This window comes from Hippoglossus hippoglossus, chromosome 19 (assembly GCF_009819705.1).
Source record: "Hippoglossus hippoglossus isolate fHipHip1 chromosome 19, fHipHip1.pri, whole genome shotgun sequence".
Taxonomy (NCBI): domain Eukaryota; kingdom Metazoa; phylum Chordata; class Actinopteri; order Pleuronectiformes; family Pleuronectidae; genus Hippoglossus; species Hippoglossus hippoglossus.
This window is the reverse complement of record NC_047169.1, coordinates 17,202,857-17,224,016: the sequence shown is the minus strand read 5'-3', so window position 1 is coordinate 17,224,016 and position 21,160 is coordinate 17,202,857. Positions and strand designations below refer to the sequence as shown.

At 40.2% G+C, this 21,160-nt stretch overlaps 1 protein-coding gene across 2 annotated transcripts in view; it reads left to right on the top strand.

Moving 5' to 3' along the window:
• rab3gap1 (RAB3 GTPase activating protein subunit 1) overlaps positions 1–21,160 on the top strand; it is a 52,690-nt gene that overhangs the window by 10,222 nt on the left and 21,308 nt on the right. For both annotated transcript variants that reach the window (XM_034571136.1, XM_034571135.1), the window contains exons 8-17: positions 2,289–2,388; positions 3,295–3,376; positions 3,663–3,731; positions 12,254–12,327; positions 14,716–14,808; positions 16,399–16,571; positions 17,514–17,621; positions 18,482–18,654; positions 18,917–18,971; positions 19,136–19,504. In XM_034571136.1, the coding sequence (XP_034427027.1) occupies positions 2,289–2,388; positions 3,295–3,376; positions 3,663–3,731; positions 12,254–12,327; positions 14,716–14,808; positions 16,399–16,571; positions 17,514–17,621; positions 18,482–18,654; positions 18,917–18,971; positions 19,136–19,504 (1,296 nt within the window). The remainder of the gene's footprint in view (positions 1–2,288; positions 2,389–3,294; positions 3,377–3,662; positions 3,732–12,253; positions 12,328–14,715; positions 14,809–16,398; positions 16,572–17,513; positions 17,622–18,481; positions 18,655–18,916; positions 18,972–19,135; positions 19,505–21,160) is intronic.

The following is a 21,160-nucleotide window of genomic DNA, read 5'->3' as shown; positions in this document are numbered from 1 at the left end:
CATGATGGTGTAGGTGAGTGCTACTGGGTGGTAGTCGTTCAGGCAGAGGGTTTTCGTTGTCTTCGGAACAGGGACAATGAGGGTCTCCATGAAGCATGTGGGGACTACAGACTGGAGCAGTGACAGGTTGAAAATGTCTGTGAACACAATTTGGTCTTACTTGCCATGTTTGTCAAGTAGCAGGCAAAGTAAAGTGCAGAATAGCCAATTTCTGAATAATATATTCAATTCAATTTTATTTGTATAGTGTCAAAAAATAATATACATTATCTCAAGGCACTTCTGACATAGAAGGTCAAGACCTTAGAAATTATAGAGAAACCCAACAGGAAAAAAAAACTCCCTCATTAACTGGAAGAAACCTCTAGCAGAACCAGACTCAATATGGGCGGCAATCTGCCTCGACCGGTTGGGGTGAGCAGAGAAAAATGGGGAGGACCTGATATATGACAGGATTCTCAGCACAGAAGAGGATTAAACCTGATGTCAGAGTTACCCTGCATGTGGACACAGTGGAGGAGCTGATTAGAATAAGTCTTGAGGGAACTAGCTTGGAGGCTGTATTTGGTTCAGTCAGGGCAAAAGAGCTGTAGTAAGGACATACTACAGGGGTTGGCCTTCAGAGGTGCCAGGCCGTAGTGGTCCTGAGGGGATGTGCTCTTAAGGGAGGAGAAGGATAGGAATTCTGTAAGAGTAAGTTTATTTTTAACTTGTTTTGTTGTGGTTGTGACAGTAATGAGCTGACCACATATATGTTTACATTTATAGTTTTTTTAATGTGGTGTCAATGTTTAAAAAAACACCATTTAACTTAATGAGTTTGTTCTCATCACTTAAAGCACCTATTAAAGCACTTCTTCACCTTGTGACTTTTAAATAAAACACCACATTTCTGTATCTTGTAAATTGTCTATCACCAAAACATTTATCAGTAAAACAGTTAAATGGGAAAAATATGAATGTGTTTGTGGGGGTAGCTCGTCAGAGCACCTCCAGGTGAACCAGGGAGAGTTAATTGGCAAAGCTGAGTTAGTTGGCCAATTACGCTCCCTGGATTAAATTGGCACATTTAATGATCTCTGTGTTAGGTATACATTTTTTTATCTGTTCTGGTATTTTAAGTACAAGAATATGTTCGCACAAACTTTACATCTTTTCCTCAGCTTTCAACGGATTATCCAGTTGTTGTGGGGCTTTTGTTCCCTGAGAAACTTGGTATGATTTCAACTTTATACAAGCTTATATCAGCTCGAGTGTGGTCTCTCTTGTGGAGGTTAGGGGTATGTTGGAGAAGGAGCTTGAGCTAAATTTGACTGAAGAATTGTGGGAAAAGGCACTAATCAGGGTCAACTCCCCATCTTCCTGCGCTCGTCTGAGTTTAATTCAGTTCAAAGTCCTGCATAGGATTCATTTTAAGAAAAGCCAAACTAAGCAGGTTATTTGCAGGCAGTAATGAGATTTGTGACAGATGTTTTTTTTCTTGTCCAAAATTAGCAGAGTTCTAGGCTTGTTTCTTTAATTCATTCTAATCAAGTATAGCCCTTAATATCACAATCATTAACATTCTTGGCTACTGTAGCAGGCCAGTGTTTGAGCATTGAAATGGAGCCTGTATTCTACTTTTATAACGTGACTGGCGTCAAACACATTTCGGGCTAGAAAAGTAATGTTGATAATTCATGTTTAGGACCTTAAAAACCTTTTGGTACAGTGGATCAATTAAAGCAAAAAGTGCAAAGTTTGCTGACAGGCTGGATATCTTCATATGCACTTGATTTTTGGAGCATTGTTCATTTTAAATGTATGTTTCTTAGGCCCAGTCCACATTTACAAAAGGTTTTTTTCAGCCAGGGTTTTTCCTCCTTCACTCTTAATGTCTCTCAACATGAAATTGCAGCTGTCAAGTGCAGTTAAGCATACCATACCAACAGGTAGCCATACAATCCTGACAGTAAAGCTTTATTGGCTATTCAGAAACTGGAAAATAGTTATTACAGATTGTAGTTGGCTAATAACAAAAATGTCACAAGCCAAAAACTAAGAAGGTCCCTAAACTAACGGCATAAAACGCATAGAAAAAAACAATGTTTTGATGACATTGACTAGACGAGGAAGAGGGAAAAAAGTGTTTATTTAGTTGATTTCTTAGAAAAGATCAGTGAAGACATGCTTAACGTTACATTGTAATGTGTCTTTTTCAACAAAAAGACAGAGTGGAGTAAACCACTTAACATCTTCTTGTTGTTTTGTTGTTGTTTGTTTGAATGCTTTTTGTTTTTTTTGCTCAGGGTTGTAACCAGTCCCCTCTACCTCCAGTCAACATTGCGATCCGTTTTACCTACATTCTCCAGGACTGGCAGCAGTATTTGTGGCCACAGCAGCCTCCAGGTATGCACATACAAAACAGAGGATCATGTGATTACAAAGTATAGAATAATCTCTTTGATCACATACTGTTGCTTTCACAGAAATGCTGTCATCATATTAAAGTACAAGTCCAATAAAACAATAATATGGCAAAAAAATTTAACAGTTATTTGTGAAAACGATGATTGTCTTAAAGACTATTTCATAAAACAATGTCAGAAATTACTAAAATGCACTAACTACCTACATGTCACAGCCATGCTAGCTTTGTTGTTCTTTGAAAGACCCTTAAGTTTTGATTTGATTTTGAATCAAGCATACAGCATATTACCTGTATGTTGCAATTTCACACACTGTGTGCTTATGTTGGTTTTATGATATAAAGTAAAAAAAAAAAGGCCTGCGCACAAGTATCCAATCTAGTTTCCCTAATGCAAAGCTGATGTTGCATAAGTTATCCAATCAGGGGACCCAAAAAATTATTAAACATCACACCATAAAAAGATTTGAAAAGGATGAAAGAGAAAGGGCAAATATCATATTTATTTTAATAATACACATATTTGAAAAAAAAAAAACATCCTATCAAAAAATGTGATAAATTAGAACCTACGTACAACAACAGCGATTACACATTTTATTTTCAATGAAGAGTAACTGCATGAATACTGTTATAAAAGAAACTGTCTACTCTTTTTTGCCAATTTTTGCCTGTGTTTTGTGTTGTGCAATACTGAAAACATAGGTAACCCTATTTGATGTTAGTAACATGTTTTGCCTCACTCTGAAGTAACTGAATGTTTGTAGCTCTTTCAGAGTAATGGCCTCCCTGATAGTTTCTTGTATTGCAGTTAGCAGTACAGCATTTTTTTTCTCTTGATATGTATTTTAATTCATTTATGCATGTATTAATTGATTCATTGGCAGACTTTGACACACTTCTTGGAGGTGAAGTGGGAGGAGTGGAGTTTGGTAAACTTCCTTTTGGAGCCTGCGAGGAGCCAATCAGGTACATTTGTTATATTTGGGGACAGTACTCTACAAACAAAGTGAATTCTAATTACAATGAACTGTGACATATTAAAGAATCCAATACAACAATTTTATATAACAAGGGGGTTATTTAAGTGTAAATAATAGCATGAACAGTTGAACATGAGAATATATACAGTGCTTTACTGTATAGCTGTGTATCTCTCTCTTGCTCTCTCTGTCTCTTTCTCACTCTCTCTCTCATCAATTTATTCCTTCTTGTAAATGTGGGTTAACGGTTGAACTGTCATTGGCTGTTGTAGTGAACTTCATCTTGCAACCACTTGGCCTCATCTGACAGAGGGCATAGTTGTGGATAATGAAGTCTACAGGTAAGGGTGTCATAGATCTCCCTGTCGGCACTGTTTATAACTCCCATTGCACCATATTCTTCTGTCATGATGTTCTTCATACGATTTAATACTTTTTTACTCGAAAAATATCTATTGCATATCATGTAAAAAACGAGAAAAATAATGATTGACTCACTATTGGTCTTATTTTCTATGATAAATGAACACTACAGCACAGTTTATATTTCATTCTTCCTGACCACCTGAGTAGTGTTGCACAGTATACCGATACTAGAAAGGTATTGCGATACCCAGTCATTAAAAACGGTGCTATGCGGGATGGCTCCGTGTCGCGGTGATCATTTGTTCACACCGGCTGCTGATCAGCAGCCTCAGTTCTGCTGCTGATCAGCAGCTCTGTAGTTCTGCTATTGCAACGGTTTGTTTTTACACAGGAAAATTACCATAAATGTGTATGTGTGTGTGTGAGAGAGCCTACTGCCCATCACCTGGAGTTCTTTACGTTAACTTTTAATATACTATTAGTTTACAAATGCTCTGCATGCAGAATGACAATGAGAACTAAAGGTCTGAACCTCTAACTTGGTGCATTATTGAAAGTATTAATATATATATTTTGTCACTAAAACAAATTTTGTTAGGAGATATAAATTATATTATTGTCATCATTTTGAAACCATTTCATACCACTTCTTGTGATGTATGAGAACTCAGGCAGCAGTTGATGTCTTATGCAGAAAAGTTTAACATAGACTTGATGCATCAAGGAGACCAGAAGGTGGAACAGTATACCAATGCTAACAGAGTAACATGAGCAATTGTCACCCCCAAGTCTGAAGATGTCTCACACAGCATCCCAATATATCTCCCTTACCCTGCTTTGGTTACCCATTGTAACAGCACATCCATGAAAGGCTAGAATTGCTGCTACTCTATTTTACATGTAGGTGTTCGCAACCGATTGGATAGTTGAGCCTAAAGCATGCATAACGAAATCATATTATGTAATCCACACAAAACACGATAGAAAGACTGATGACAGGCTGGAGTCAAAGGCCTTAGTGAACAGGTGGTGTTTGAGGAGTTTTTTGAAGCTATCCAGAGATGCAGAATTGTGGATTTCAGCGGGAAGAGAGTTCCGGAGGGTGGAGGCTGCTACACAGAAGGCTCTGTCTCCAAAGGTTTGCATTTTGGTTTAGTCGGCGTAGGAGTGGAAGTTAAGGCCATGTTGACGGATGATGACCAAGCGGGAGCATGTAGATGGTGAAAAGAAGGGGGCCAAGCACCAAGCCTTTCAGCACCCTTTGGTTTACTGGGGCTGGGATGGAGCTGGTACCTCTGATGGTGACGAACTGTTTCCTGATTGGAACCAGGAGAGAGCTGTACCAGTAAGGCCGATGTGTTCAGATAGGCGGTTGAGGAGGATGGTATGGGAGACTTTCGAAGATGGCAGAGAGGTCAAGGTGGATGAGGATACTGTTGTGCCATAATGCATCAAACGTGATACCATAAAATGGTGTGCCTTTCGGCATTCAATAAATTTGGTTATCAAAATAAAATATTAAATATTAATATTTTATTATTAATATTAAATAATAACTTTAATTGATTAAAGTTACCTCGGGCACCACCCTTCAAAGGAAGGGAAAAGATAGCCAATTTATTGATTAAGTCTCATTGATTAAGGTTCTAACTACAAATTTGGAACTCTGATTAACAATTAAATTAATAACTATAACCAAAATTACCATATAGATAGTTAGCTAAGTTGAAAGATATGGGGTTCTTGACAGTGTAGAGGTTGGCGAAATTCACTTATGCAACATTAATAAGAAAACATTTGTGAAAGAAAAACATTTATTATGAATATAATAAAGTATAAAAACACAAATTACTAACGGTATAATTGCTAAACAAAGATAGGTATGTGTGTATACATGTGTGTGTGTCTGTGTGAGTCAGCGTGCTTTCAAGATGGTCGCTGGCCAAAGAGATAACACCCGTCCCCCACCTATTGGAATGTTTACGACCTGTAGAGATAATGAGGTGAAGAGTTATGCGTGTGTCTGTGTCTGTGCCAAATTAGAGAAAGTTACTAGATTGGATGCAACGAAAGACTGTGAAGAGCATAACAGACTAACATTACTTTCTCAATAACTTGTACCCAAAATATCACAACACCACAAATCAAACGTATAAACCTCACACAGAATCGAATAAACAGTCTTGCTTAGCCTAGTATAATTATTAAGCCCAGTTGTGTTACCAGTCCGTGGAAAGGGGAAAAAGGAAGTTGCTGTGCAGTTCGCAGTTTTGTGTCGTCTTGCTGGTTTCGGTTGAGCGGTGTAGCTCAGTTGTTGGCTGAAGTTTGCAAGCAGGACATCGAGTCACTGCTAGGACGTTGGTAGAGCTTGGAGGGCGAGGAGGTTTCCTTGGTGAGATGAGCTGGAAGCTGCACCTTTGTGCTCCTCTCGAAGAGTTGGATGGGAAGAGAAGATGTGAGCTGGAGAAGAGGCTCCACAGCCTTCCCTCCTCTGAGGGAGTGTAGCAAGAGAGGCTCGACAGCCTTCTCCCCGTTGAGGGAGTTTAGAAAGAGAGAGATCGAGCAAGAAGCTGGAGAACCTGGCTTATATTGGCCCGGTGACCTCACAGGTCATGGGGTCCAGAGTGACCAATGGGAGTTGAAACCTGTGTCCCTGGGGGGGGGGTTTCCACCCCTCTGTGTGAAGTTGATGCCCTCTGGGACATTGAGTTCCTTGCTCTGGTTTTTAATGGCCCCTGGGAGACGGAGTCCTGGAGGGACATGCTGCTTCCGGCTTTGATGGCACATGTAGGCCGAAGTGTGGTTTCACACAAAACCATGGCCCAACATCCCCCCTTCGTTCTCAGGATCGCACCTGACGTGGGTTCCTGAGGGCGAACTTGAACATGTTTAGTCCAAAGCTGGAAAAGTCAATTGTCAGTTCATTTGGATTGTCACATCTGGGCATTTGTGTATACTATCTAGTTTGGCTAAGCAAGATTCAAATTAGACAAATAATTCAGATTACAATGACAGTACAATATGAATAACCTGTGCTCTTCACTAGGTTAGGGAGAAAAAGGAAAAAAAATAAGACATTGTGAATTGTAAGATAAGATGCAGAGAGAGTGGCACGTACAATGATAAGGTCATTTCTGGAATGTCCAAGAGTTTTGTTCACTCCTTGGATCCTACACAATGTAGTACTCAGTCTGATCTGTTAGACTTAACAATTTTAATCTTCAGCAGGTTTTCCTGCGGAAGGTTGTCATAATTTTTCAAAATCTCAAGATCCAAATGACTGTATCATTGTTCCTGTAAGAATATGCTAATGTCCTAACATGTGTGGTATGGACTTCATTATTATGAAATGGAAAGTAGTCGATCCAAACATATTTACAAAGTTGGCAGTGGTATATAAGTTTAATCAGAATTTAGGTTTTGAAGTTTGCTGCTGTTGCTAACAAAACAGTTTTCCTATTAACTGCAAGAAACTTAATACTGACTGTCAGTCCAGGGGTTAACTGTGTTGGTTATGGCCGTGAGAAGCGAGCTCTGGATCGCCTGTGTCGTGGCTCAGGGCCGTAACGCTCTGGGGAGCCAGAGTCCAGGAGGACTTCAGAGGCGCTGTCACTGTGTGCTCGGTCATAACCATATTTTAAACTGTACTCAGAGACGCTGTCGTCATCTTCTGAGTAGTGGTCGGTTGTCTGAGCCAGAATTTCAGAGTATGGCTTCCTACAGCTTCTACTGTGGGAATGCCTATCTCTGGGAAGTTGGCGGACATGGCGGATACGCTCTGTGTCCCTACGTTGCCTTCTGTCACCCCCCTTCGTTTTGTTGTGAGGGTGAAGTTTTGAGGCAGCGGATGAATTTGACACCGTGCTGTTTGTTTTGACGGGCTCGGTTGCACCTACTGTAGCCTTGAAAGTGATAACAGTTTCCCAAGCCACCTGTGTCATCTTCCTGATCTGCTGCATTGAAGGTTTTCCTTGCTGTGTCATCAGTACAACATGTGTGCGTATACATGGATGTAAGTTACGTAAGAACATGGACTTGAAGGTGGGATTTTCTTCTAGGCCTGGTGCGTTCTTTCCCTGAAAATAAACATGCCTCAAACGTCGAAAATAATCTTTGGGATTTTCGCGACGTGAATGTTTAATTTGGGATGCTGTAACAATGGATGTTATCTCGTCAGCAGTAGAAGAGAATTCCTCGACTAGTGCTTGATGGAGCTCTGTGTAGTTACTTGTGACACTGGAAGGAAGTGACTGAATAAACTTGTGAACAGCTGTAGAGCTGGTTTTTAACACAAGTCTAACCTTCTCTCTTTCTGTTGCATTTGGCACATCACTTAAGCTGAGATCTAGTTCTCTAAAGTAATTATCAATATTGTTATCACAGTTGTCTGGATCAAATTGTTCAATATCTTTAGCTAGAAACTCAAGCAAATCAAAGCGAGGACACTGTGAGGTCCGGGCACGTGCATCACCTGCTCCAGGTTTCTCTGGTTGAGGGGGAGGTGCTAAAACATCCTGAAATGTTGAAGTCCCCCCTTTGGAGAGTTGTGCACGGAAAAATGTGTCATGCATCCGTGGATGAGAAGCATATGAGGCACAATGTGTTCTTGAAGATAAACTACATGTGTCGTCAATGTCAGTGTCAGAGTCAGGGAGATGGGAAGTTAGGAAGCTGTTACCTCTTCCTGTCAGTGGAGGATCAGGAGGTGACTTACTTCCCGAAGACTTAGGGTCGGATGGGATTCTGTCCCATCTTGGGAGTGAAGAGGGAGTTAACCGTACACTATCGGAGGAGTGTGAATCGGAATAACCAGAATCGCATTGGTTCAAAAACTGATGTGAGGCCGGGCCTTCTAATCTAAGTTTTAACAATTCCTCCTTGTGTGAAATGAGATCTGACTCTGCTGAGTGCAGGTCCTCTAAATAGTGCAGGGCTTTCTTACTAGCAGTTTGAACCTCCTGGAAAAGAAAAGCATTTTGCGCTCTTAGGGCATTTACCTCCTGTTCCACAGCTGCTTTGCTCTGACAGGCAAGGTTGATTTGCCTGTGGAAATTTAGAATCATGCATCTCAACAATGGACCCTTTGATGCTGTTTGTGCATCACACCTGTCGTTAAGTAGAGAATCTATTTCTTTATTACACTCACTGAAGTTCAACTTGCTGATGAATTCAGGATAGCCAGGGGTCAGGCTCTGTGCTATGGAAAAAACAAATTGTTCTACACAGGGGTTCTCCATTGTTGGTTCTGAAATTGAAAATTAGATTTACAAGTTTATAAATCAAAAAGCAGTGTGGTTGGCTTTGGTGTTGCACTGGCAGACACCTGGTAGTGTGGATTTGATCGTACACTAGCCTAACCAAACTATGGTGGATTAAACAGTTCACCAAACTTTTAATCACTAACTGATATGCAGGGCAGTAACAGTTAGGGGTTCTATAAATTCACAGGGCTGGAAGCACGCTGTGGCTCTTTCTCAGGTTCTCTTATCCAACTTGGGCTGATATGCTTGGCAGTAACAGCCAGGTACAAGCTCTGTTACATAGGGCCGGTGGCGCGCTATGTCTTCATTCAAAAGCACTTAACAGTTACAGGAAATTTCACAGCTTGACCAGTTAACATTGAATATGTGATATTCAAATGTTAAAAGAAATTCTTAAAATTTCAACAACGAATATTCAACTGGAGTTATTAGCAACGATAGCAATCTTTTAGCGTAACACTATGAGGACCTAAAATGGTAGTTATGAATAATTAATTATTAATAAACATTTAATTTATGAATAAATTAAATTTCACCACAATGCACTTGTTTGTAAATACGGTTGAATGTCTACTCCGATGGCAGACTAGTGGAATTGAATTCAAACCTTTGGCTTGACTGAAAATTCAAAATTCCACTTATTTCTGGCGTTTGCCGAAAATGAAAACAAATTAATATTGCATAATTATGAATTTTTCAACTGTACTCTCCCTCACGCGGGGGCACCATTTATGTTAGCCAAAAATGGAAGAGGAAAAAACAATTAATGTTACATAATTATGAATTTTTGCCAACTGTACTCTGTCCACCCAGGGACGCCATTAATGTTGGAGAAAATTATTAAAAATAAAAATTACTAATTAATATTACATAATTATGAATTTTTGCCAACTGTACTCTGTCCACCCAGGGACGCCATTAATGTTGGAAAAAATTATTAAAAATAAAAATTACTAATTAATGTTACATAATTATGAATTTTTGCCAACTGTACTCTGTCCACCCAGGGACGCCATTAATGTTGTGCCATAATGCATCAAACGTGATACCATAAAATGGTGTGCCTTTCGGCATTCAATAAATTTGGTTATCAAAATAAAATATTAAATATTAATATTTTATTATTAATATTAAATAATAACTTTAATTGATTAAAGTTACCTCGGGCACCACCCTTCAAAGGAAGGGAAAAGATAGCCAATTTATTGATTAAGTCTCATTGATTAAGGTTCTAACTACAAATTTGGAACTCTGATTAACAATTAAATTAATAACTATAACCAAAATTACCATATAGATAGTTAGCTAAGTTGAAAGATATGGGGTTCTTGACAGTGTAGAGGTTGGCGAAATTCACTTATGCAACATTAATAAGAAAACATTTGTGAAAGAAAAACATTTATTATGAATATAATAAAGTATAAAAACACAAATTACTAACGGTATAATTGCTAAACAAAGATAGGTATGTGTGTATACATGTGTGTGTGTCTGTGTGAGTCAGCGTGCTTTCAAGATGGTCGCTGGCCAAAGAGACAACACCCTTCCCCCACCTATTGGAATGTTTACGACCTGTAGAGATAATGAGGTGAAGAGTTATGCGTGTGTCTGTGTCTGTGCCAAATTAGAGAAAGTTACTAGATTGGATGCAACGAAAGACTGTGAAGAGCATAACAGACTAACATTACTTTCTCAATAACTTGTACCCAAAATATCACAACACCACAAATCAAACGTATAAACCTCACACAGAATCGAATAAACAGTCTTGCTTAGCCTAGTATAATTATTAAGCCCAGTTGTGTTACCAGTCCGTGGAAAGGGGAAAAAGGAAGTTGCTGTGCAGTTCGCAGTTTTGTGTCGTCTTGCTGGTTTCGGTTGAGCGGTGTAGCTCAGTTGTTGGCTGAAGTTTGCAAGCAGGACATCGAGTCACTGCTAGGACGTTGGTAGAGCTTGGAGGGCGAGGAGGTTTCCTTGGTGAGATGAGCTGGAAGCTGCACCTTTGTGCTCCTCTCGAAGAGTTGGATGGGAAGAGAAGATGTGAGCTGGAGAAGAGGCTCCACAGCCTTCCCTCCTCTGAGGGAGTGTAGCAAGAGAGGCTCGACAGCCTTCTCCCCGTTGAGGGAGTTTAGAAAGAGAGAGATCGAGCAAGAAGCTGGAGAACCTGGCTTATATTGGCCCGGTGACCTCACAGGTCATGGGGTCCAGAGTGACCAATGGGAGTTGAAACCTGTGTCCCTGGGGGGGGGGGTTTCCACCCCTCTGTGTGAAGTTGATGCCCTCTGGGACATTGAGTTCCTTGCTCTGGTTTTTAATGGCCCCTGGGAGACGGAGTCCTGGAGGGACATGCTGCTTCCGGCTTTGATGGCACATGTAGGCCGAAGTGTGGTTTCACACAAAACCATGGCCCAACAATACTAAGGCCTGAGTCCCCACAGCACAGTCTCCGTGCTGTGGTGGGGACTGAATCCGGATTGAAGGGGTTCAAAGAGCTTGTGGTTAGACATGTGTTGGTGAAGTACAACTCTTTTTGGAGGTTGCCTATGAGGGAGGAGTAGAACTGTGTCTTGGTATGGGAGAGAGTTGCCTTGTATGATTGCACATGGTCTCTGCAGGCCTCCAGGTGGACAGCAAGGCCAGATCTTTTGTAGAGCTGCTGCAGTTGAGGCCTTTATGGTGCAAAGTTCAGCAGTGAACCAGCGTGCTGGGCACATGAAGGGGAAAAGGTATCTGAGCCCACATACAGCTCTGAAGGGAATACTTTGGGTTTGTTTAATTCGCTCTAGAATTTATGAGGCACGCATTTAAACACCTTGAAAAAAGTCCAAAATGTGTGCACGCGCAGTCCAACTTTCACACACAACACGTGCACATCTGAGTTTATGCTTAACATGGGCCAAGCTCTGTAAGAGCATACAAGGATGTTGTACACCCCATACCCCCCCACGACCAATCAGCTCCAACAGTTGATCTTCTGGAGGTATCCTCCCAAGAAATATTCCCACCAAGTTTAGTGAATTTGGGTTGAAGGGGTTGAAAGGGTTGAAAAGATTACCCTGTTAAGCCAGCCTGCAGGGTAATAAACAAAACAATAAAAATCACTAGCTTTTTTTTAAAGAATGTTTTATTATATCAATTTGATTATTGTGTCGTAGGTACTTAATCTTGACAGAAATGTGAACCAGCAACAGTCAATGTGATTTAACCAAATATACTCTCTTTGTGTGACCTGGCAGTGACCTTGACCCTCTCCAAGCTCCTCACTGGTCGGTTCGAGTCAGGACTGCTGAAAACCCTCAATGTTTACTGGGTAAGAACAATTCCTTTGTGTCCAATTTGTATTTCCAAACACAATTTATGCAACTATATAAAGTTAATATAAGGCAATGAGATGATACTGTTTCACCTGTTTCCAAGACAAATTATACCTTATCACAAAGTCTCTAAAAGTAAGTGTTCCTGGATGCAAACCGGGGGGCATGATGACCACTGCATCACTTCAGCAGCGGAAAAAGAGGGGTTTTAATAAAGAAGACCTTTATAACACAGTTCCCCCTGACACTTCTCATCTGATCAACTCGACAATGGGAGTTTAACTTGAAGTGTTTTTTCAATGTTCTTATATTTATGTATTATGCATGTCACCTAGCTAGCTAAGCTATGGCTAATGATAGCTAAGTCTCCGCCCATTTTTACGAGTTTGAGGACAATGTTATTGTTGCTGCAAAAGGCCTCATAAATGTGCTGGCGCAAAATATTCAGCAGCATCAGACAGTCAGACTCCAGCACAGCAGAATTCAGTGTAGTGACATCCATGAGCTTTGAAGAACTGTCCCTTTTTTAAAGACTCACCTCCCCACAATGCACACATTGAAAATGGTGCATACTTACACCGGCACAGACCTAAGAAGTGGCCAGACCGTCCCAATGTCAGCTGCTAGCCTGCCAATCCCTGGTAAAGCAAAAATCAGTCCACTGCTTGTAAAGTTGCTATTCGCCAATCCAGATCTAGAAATCTAGAAATCTTACCTCATCAATCCTCTGTGCTTTGCCGGGCCAATCATCACTGGGACTCGCAAACTGGAGGTAACACCGGAAACCTGGTGCACACTGACCAAAGAACTGGAATCAATAGGCAGAATCAAAATCAATTAAATTCAAACAATACACAACCCTAGACATAGGTCCTTAGTTACATTCATTATGGTCTTAAAAAGTCTTAAATTTAAGTCGTTGAAACTTGCCGAAACCCTGACCACAAGGCAACAATGACCCACACCATAATCAAGGAGCTCACCATAATCCCAGACCAATACACATAACACAGAAGAACTCTACATCATATCAGTCAATCAGTCAAATAAGATTTGTAAAGCCCATATTCACAAATCACAATTTTCCTCATCAGGCTTAACAAGGTTCGACATCCTCTGCCCTTAACCCTCAACAAGAGTAAGGAAAAACTACCAAAAACGCCCTCTTAGCAGTTGAAACCGCAGAGAGAGCTACATCTGAGGGACCCCTCTCCTAGGATAGACAGAAGTGCAATAGATGTAACGATATTACATTTATAATTATAATTATGAATGCTGTATTACAACAGAAAAATGTTCTTTCCCAACTTTATTCAGTAGTGCAATACTGGTAGGGACAAATGAGGCCATTAGAAGATGGTTAACTGTGGCCATAAGGGGATGAACATGGTCAGCAACAACACTCAAATACTGTGGCATTCAAACCATGATTGATCCATTGATATTACGAGGCCCACAACAAACCATTTGCCTACACCACCACGTCTGCCTTTATCTGGAATAATACCACAGATAAAAAAGGCACATCTGGGGTGGCAGAGGGAGGCTGGAGGGTTGGCATCACCAAACTTCCTACAGTTTTACTGGGCAACCAATATTCATAAACTAATATACCCAGCCTTACTCTCTTTATTATCTGCACTCTCTTTTATATGTTACCACTCAGCAACCAGTGCATCAGTAATAATCTGGTTGTGAGGAGCTGACAGTTTAGTGACTAGAGTGACTCCCGGCAATTGGAAATAAGAGAATACAACCCTAATCCTACGATGGCTGCGATTGATGTGGTATCTTGGTAGGTAGCAGTATCTGTTGCCCAGTCAGATGCCTTGCCTTTTCATCACTATTGGCTAGATGCCCTATTTTATTATATTGTAACTGTAGAGCCTACACACAGGCATTGGGGATGTGATGGTACATTTAAAACTTGAGAGTTGAAATTCTCCACCAGGGGATCCATTCAAGGTTCTTTTAGGGTCCAGCAGCCAGTTTTTGACTACTTAAACTTTGAATTTCCTTCTAGAGATAGTGGAACATAGGACTACAATCTAATTAAGGGTTAATATATAATATGTGGAATTTATTTTGTGTTTTACAAAATTTGGTTATAGTTGTTTTTATTTTATCATATCTTGTGGATGTGGTTTGTAATAGGGTTGGTCGCATAGAGGTTTTTTTGTATTTGAAAAAACATTACAAATATTGAAATATTAACACCACACCACTAGCCTAGACTGTTGACAGACATAAAGACAGAACAGTTGTTTGATATTGTATCTGTGGTTACAATACCTTTTAGACAAAATATTGATTACATTTTTCTAGTTTGTTCCACAGGGTCAAACTTGTTCCACAGTTTGACCCAGTTTTATCTTCCCTTGCAGGTGACTTACTGACAGAGTTCTTGAAGCTCTCCCTTAGGAAGGAGTCTACAGAGGAGATTCTTGGAAGAAGATTGGTTGAAGATGAGGGCAAAGGTCAGGTTACCGGCTGTACTGTAACACTGTATTGCTTGTGTATTGCTTAATTTTGGTGTGCAATAATACATTAAACGTGACACCATTAAATGGTGTGCCTTTCGGCATTCAATAAATTTGGTTATCAGAAAAAATATTGAATATTAATATTACAAATATTAATATTAAATAATAACTTTAATTGATTAAAGTTACCTCGGGGCACCACCCTTCAAACGAAGGGAAAAGATAGCCAATTTATTGATTAAGTCTCATGAAAGTACTAACTACGAATTTGGAACTCTGATTAACAATTAAATGAATAACTAGAACCAAAATTACCATATAGATAGTTAGCTAAGTTGAAGGATATATAGTTCATGACAGTGTAGAGGTTGGCAAAATTCACACTTATGCAACATTAATGAAAACATTTGTGAAAGAAAAACATTTATTATGAAGATAGTAAAGTATAAAAACACAAATTTCTAAAGATGTACTTACTATATAAAGATGTGTATGTGAGTATGCGTGTGTGTGTGAGTGAGTGTGCTTTCAAAATGGCGGCAGGCCACTATTTAGATAACGGGACCCCCCCCCCTTCGGAAGGTTTACGACATGTGGCGGGGGTCAGAGAGATGTGTGGAGAGATATGCGTGTGTGTCGGTGCCAAGTTAGAGAACGTAGCTCGTTGCATGCAAAGAAAGACTGTGAAGAACATAACTAACATTAACTTTCAAATAACTTATAACCGCAACACATATCAAACTTATAAACATCACACGGAATAGAATAAACAGTCTTTGCTTAGCCTAGTATAATTATTAAGCCCAGTTGTGTTACCCGTCCATGAAAAGGGAAAAAAGATTGATGTGCTGTTCGAAGTCCAGTGAAGTCGTCTTGCTGGTTTGCGGGTCCTGTTGTGGTTCTGCTGTGTGATGCAGCTCTTCTGCTGAAGTTCTTAGGCAGGCTTTTGCGTCGCTGCCTTTTGGAAGGTTTTAGCAGTCTGCTCCAGTCAGGCCTGCTTGAAGGTTGGTAGAGCTTGGATTGGGAGGAGGTTTCCTTGGTGAGGTGAGCTGGAGAGCTGCACCTCTCCTCCATTGAAGTTGAGCAGAAAGAGAGGTGAGCTGGACAGCCACACTTCTCCTCTCGGAGGGTTGCGTAGAAAGAGAGAAGAAGGAAGGGAGAACTGGGATTATATTTGCCTGGTTACCTCATGGGTCATGGAGCCCAGAGTGACCAAAAGTGGTTGAAACTTGTGTCCCCGGTCCGTCTTCACACCTCTGTGTGACGTTGAAGCACCCTGGGAGACTGAGTTCTGGAGGCTCTGGTTTGTCTCCAGAACAAAGAACATGTGCTCAGGGCTTTGGCTACACATGTAGGCCGAACTGTAGTTCACAAATACCCGGTCCAAACAATTTATTATTGTAGTGTTATAAAGCACACCATATTCAAAAGGAACAAACTAGACCTATTACTCATCTCAAAAACTCTAAATGCTCCCTTTCCCCTCAAAGAAACAATATATAAATGCATAATTAACACATTATAAAATATTAGATAGTGATTGCTTAATGTGATTAACAGCAACTTCTGTTTTTGTCCCTGTAGAAAATAGTGACGTCAGCACTGCTTTATCCAAGCTGACAGAGCCAGCAGCAACAGTGCCTATCTCTAAACTATCTGTCTCCAATATGGTGCACAGCGCCCGAAAGCACATCCGACGCCGTAGACACGATGATGAGTCACAACTGAACACTGAAATACTCAACTCTGTCCTTCTGGTAAGACAAATTCATACTGACTGTTATATATAGTTAATATTTTCACAGAAAATAATCATGACAATGGGAACAACTACTCAAAAAAAAACTTCTGTTAACCGAAAGAAAAATGAAATTTAATTAAAGACCATTGAGTTTAAAAGAAAGAAATCACACAAAGTTTACCTTGTGTTTTTCTCTTTGTCACTGAACTGAACACAGCTAATTACAGCAATGACAGCATGTCATTATTTTAATGCCTCAATGAATGTAATTTCGATAAAAAACTGTTTTTTACATGGTTTTGGCAATCAAAAAATATTGTTTGACTGGACAGAGTGGAGTGATGATCTGGGACAAAGGCTTGGGGACTGGTTGACTAATGTATTAGTTATAAATGGTAAATTTATATAGCTACACTGTAAAGGCCAATGTACACCTTCAAAAATATAGTGGACAGGTTTGGAGGAGAAAAAGCACATGCAGGTGAGAGAAGAGGAATCCTGCACAATGTGCTGTACTACTATAAGACAGTAATGACTTCAATCCACACCCAACACAAAGTGATTTTTACCAAAAACTGAATTCTAGTTATAATTAATGTGTTTTATGTTGGGCCAATGCAGAATAGTGTAGGGACAAGATCACTCATTGGGGACTTGGTGACTTCAATTCAAATTCCAGTCGGGGCATTCGCTATTTGGTAATTCATTGGAAATAAAATAGGTTATGATCTTTTGCTAAAACAAACTTTTGCTCCATCCCCTTGCAGAGCCCAGTTTAACATGATTGTCTCATTTATTCTAAATGTCAATGTAGCACAATGGTTGAGTTAAGCTGGATTTTAACAAAAATGGCAGGCAAATGATTTGGATAATAATTAATTGATTTTATGTAAATGTGTAAGTGAATTGTACTTTTATAGTTAAGTGATTCTTTTTTTTGTATTCTTGTATGTCTCAGTATCTCTTCCCAGATGCTGCTGTGGAGAGATCATCAGAGAACAGCAAAAATAAAGCTGCACCGGCAAACTCCTGTGAGAAAGCCGAGCAAGATAAAAACTCTGTGTGTGTAAGTTGGCTCTTTCACTGCTCCTTTACCACTTGATTGAAACCTTGCATGTCACCTGGTTGTGACATCTAAGATTAAGTTTTAGGCCAGCTTTTTCCAGAATCCAAGATGGTCATCATTTGTCTTTGAAAACACACATTATGTACATTATTGACATATAGAGTGGGAAAATGATATCCCACATTAGACACCGTAGACACATTTAAGACACATTTTAATGCAAGCTGTGGACAGACAAATGTAACACTGTCCACTTGTGATCACATCTCTAGCATGGATCTTAATACCGTCTGAACAGGGGCTGTGAGTGCTGTGTTTGCAGCCTGCACATCAGAGAGAGGAGAACATCACAGGCTGCATCAGCTTTAGCAGAGGGGAGAACATGTGCTTTCCCATGGCGCATAGTAAGGTCTCACGCTAACTGACAAATGTCATCACAGCAGTGCTTTTCTGTAATAGTGTTGTGCCCATAGTTACATCGTCTGTAACAACACAGATATTAATACATCTAATATTTCAATATTTATTGCAATAAATCATTATGCTAGTTAGACATTATAATGTTTTGGACCTTTCATTGTGGAAATGTTCTCTATCTGGACCTATCTTAATTCTAATGCAATACCCCTGCTCTCATCATGTTTTTAGGAATATCTGCTTAACCTTGTGGGAGAAAATGTCAGAGTAATACATTTCCTGTTCTCAGTAGGTCGTGCTATGTGTGCCAAATTTGTTACTGTACCAGTAACGGTTTACTTTTTCCCCCTTCATTTGAGTCCTGCTCTGAATTGAACTTTTCCATAACGATATACTGTACATGTTTATTCATTACTTCCCCTACTTTCTTTCTGTGTGTCCAGAACCTTTTCCTCCAGCTAAAGTCAGCACCCAGTGATAGTCTGACCTACCGACTAGCACTGTGTGTGTGTTTGGCAAACTACAATTATGGTGGGCTGCGGGCTGTTGCCCACCTCTGGCAGGAATTTGTCCTAGAGTTGCGCTACCGCTGGGAAAACAACCACCTCATTTATGGGTAAGTACATCACACATAGACTGCTCTTGGGTTAAGTGCTGTAGGCATAGCACTATATTTGTTTTATCATTTTGAGATCTGCATCTCAGGGAACATAGTCACAACTGCCCTGTGTTTTGTGCTACCTTGTACAAAAAATGCTTAGATTTTTTCAAGATAGTGAAATATATACCATACAAGTGGAGGTTTTTTAGTTTCTCAATCTAATACTACAGTGATTTTAATTTCTATCCATCATCACCTCATGCTTCTTTATCTGCAGACTGGCTGTAGGACCTCCTGATCTTCGCTGTTGTCTTTTGCATCAGAAGCTACAGGTAGCCATTTATGTATAACAAACTAAATGTGTGTTTGAAAATGTCAGTTTTTTAAAATACAAATAAATCAATGGCTATGAATGGGGAAACATGACACTGGGTGAAAAATGAAGACAACAATGTTCAGTATTCCATGATTGAAAAGGGATAATGCTTTTGCATAGATGCTGAACTGCTGCATTGAGAGAAAGAGGGCCAGAGATGAGGCTCGCAAGGTGCTGGAGGGAAACAAAGAACGAGAGTGCAGGGTGTCTGGTGGACACCAGAACAGCTTTCCTGTACCAGAGTCACCAATTGTAACAACAACAGCATCCACCTCAACAAGGGAAATGTCTCTGGGAAAATCCTGGGACTCTTGGAGCGACAGTGAGGAGGAATTCTATGAGTGTCTGAGTGACCAGGGGGAGGTAGAAGCTCCATATACTGAGAAAAAGAAGGATGGAAGCAAAAGTAAAGCAGAGGGCAGACTGCACCCCTTCAACAACATGACTCTACTCAACTCTACAGATCCTCTCTATGTTCCTGTCACACAGGTCAGGGTCTCTCTCTGTCTCTTTCACTCATGCATCCACACAAATTACCTTTTATTCACGTTTGGGTATGTTTATTTTTTAGTTCAAAGTCAAACATACATGTGTTCCTCCTTCAGCTTCTCTCTTTTGCTATGTTCTGTCTTGCTCTGGTAAAAAACCATGTCCCTTCCTGGTGTTTCACGTAACAACACACCTGCTACCTTTATTTTAAACCCTGCCTGGTCTGGTGCTTAGTGCCCCCTAGTGTACAAATATAAATGCAAAAAGCAGAAAGTCTACACATTTTCCGCTGTAGTCTAAAGACACATCTCTTCCGACTACATCTTGGTTAAGAAGATAATGTCTAATAAACCACCGTCAACTCTGGTGTTTATATATATTTTTTTAAGTTAATCAAAAAAACAAAAAATAAAGAATTCAGTTGAGTTGCACCTATATGGCAATTACACGTAGCACTTGTAGTTTGGCTTTTTAGAAGCAAATTGTACTACTTGATTCTTGTTGTTCTGGGTTTGTACCCTCATGGTCTGATGGCTTTGGATAAAAGCCTCAGCTAAATGAAATGTAATGCTAACATCAATTTGCGGTAGACTGCTGGTAGATGGTAACCTAAATTGTGCGGAAGACCTTCAAACGTACAAGGGATATTCAACATTAGGAGACTTTCGAAGCCTTCCTCTAAAAGGTCCCTTTTTTTAGACAAAATGTCCCTTATGTCTTGCTAGCTATGACTAAGCAACGAAACATTGGGCCTCATGCAAGAATCATTCATATTTTCTTGTATCTTAAATTTTCTTACAGGTAAGAACAACATTTACGAATGGTCCTAACTGTTATAAGACTCACATGATATCACTCTGCTGTTATTCGATAGCCAGTGGTCATAGACATTATATCAATGGGTTGTCCGCCTCAGGCTTATGAATGCAATATTTCTGGAATACCTTGAGGGAATTATTTCACATTTGGCTCAAACATTCACTTATACTCAATTAACCCACTTGATTTTGGTAGCTAAAGGCCAAGGTCATGGTTTACAAATCATGTTTATGTTTTTCTTGAATGTAATATAAGATTAGCTTGAGGGAATGTCTTCAAATTTGGTACCAACATTCACTTAGACTCAACGATTAATTTATTAATCAGATTAGAACAACACACTTTCTGGCTCACTATCGTAAAAACACTGCCGCAACCACTTTGTCAGGCTCTCGTCGTGGAGGGCTGGTGTCACACCATGAACCAGGTACATGTCCACTCCTGGGATGTCAGTGAAGATGGTGGTCTCATGATCTTCTGGAAGCAGCTTGGGGCAGAGCTGAGTCTGAAAGGCATGTGTGTGTGTGTGTAGTGAAAAATCCCAGTGTGGGTCACAAAGGCAGTGAGGTTGTGGCTTTCGGGATGTAGCGAGACCTGCAGGTAGCCTTGGCGGATGTCGAGTTTTTGAGAACACAGTGGAGCCTTTGAATTTGGCAGTCAGCTCTTCCACTGTCGGCAGTGGGTACCTATCTGGAATCACAGCCTTATTCAGTAACCTGAGGTCGATGCTTGGGTGCAGGCCCCCCGACTTTTTCCTTGCCACCACTAAATTCGAAATCTAAGGGGAGGCATCCACCCGATCGATTATGCCCGCGTCCAATAGCTTTTGCAGTCCAA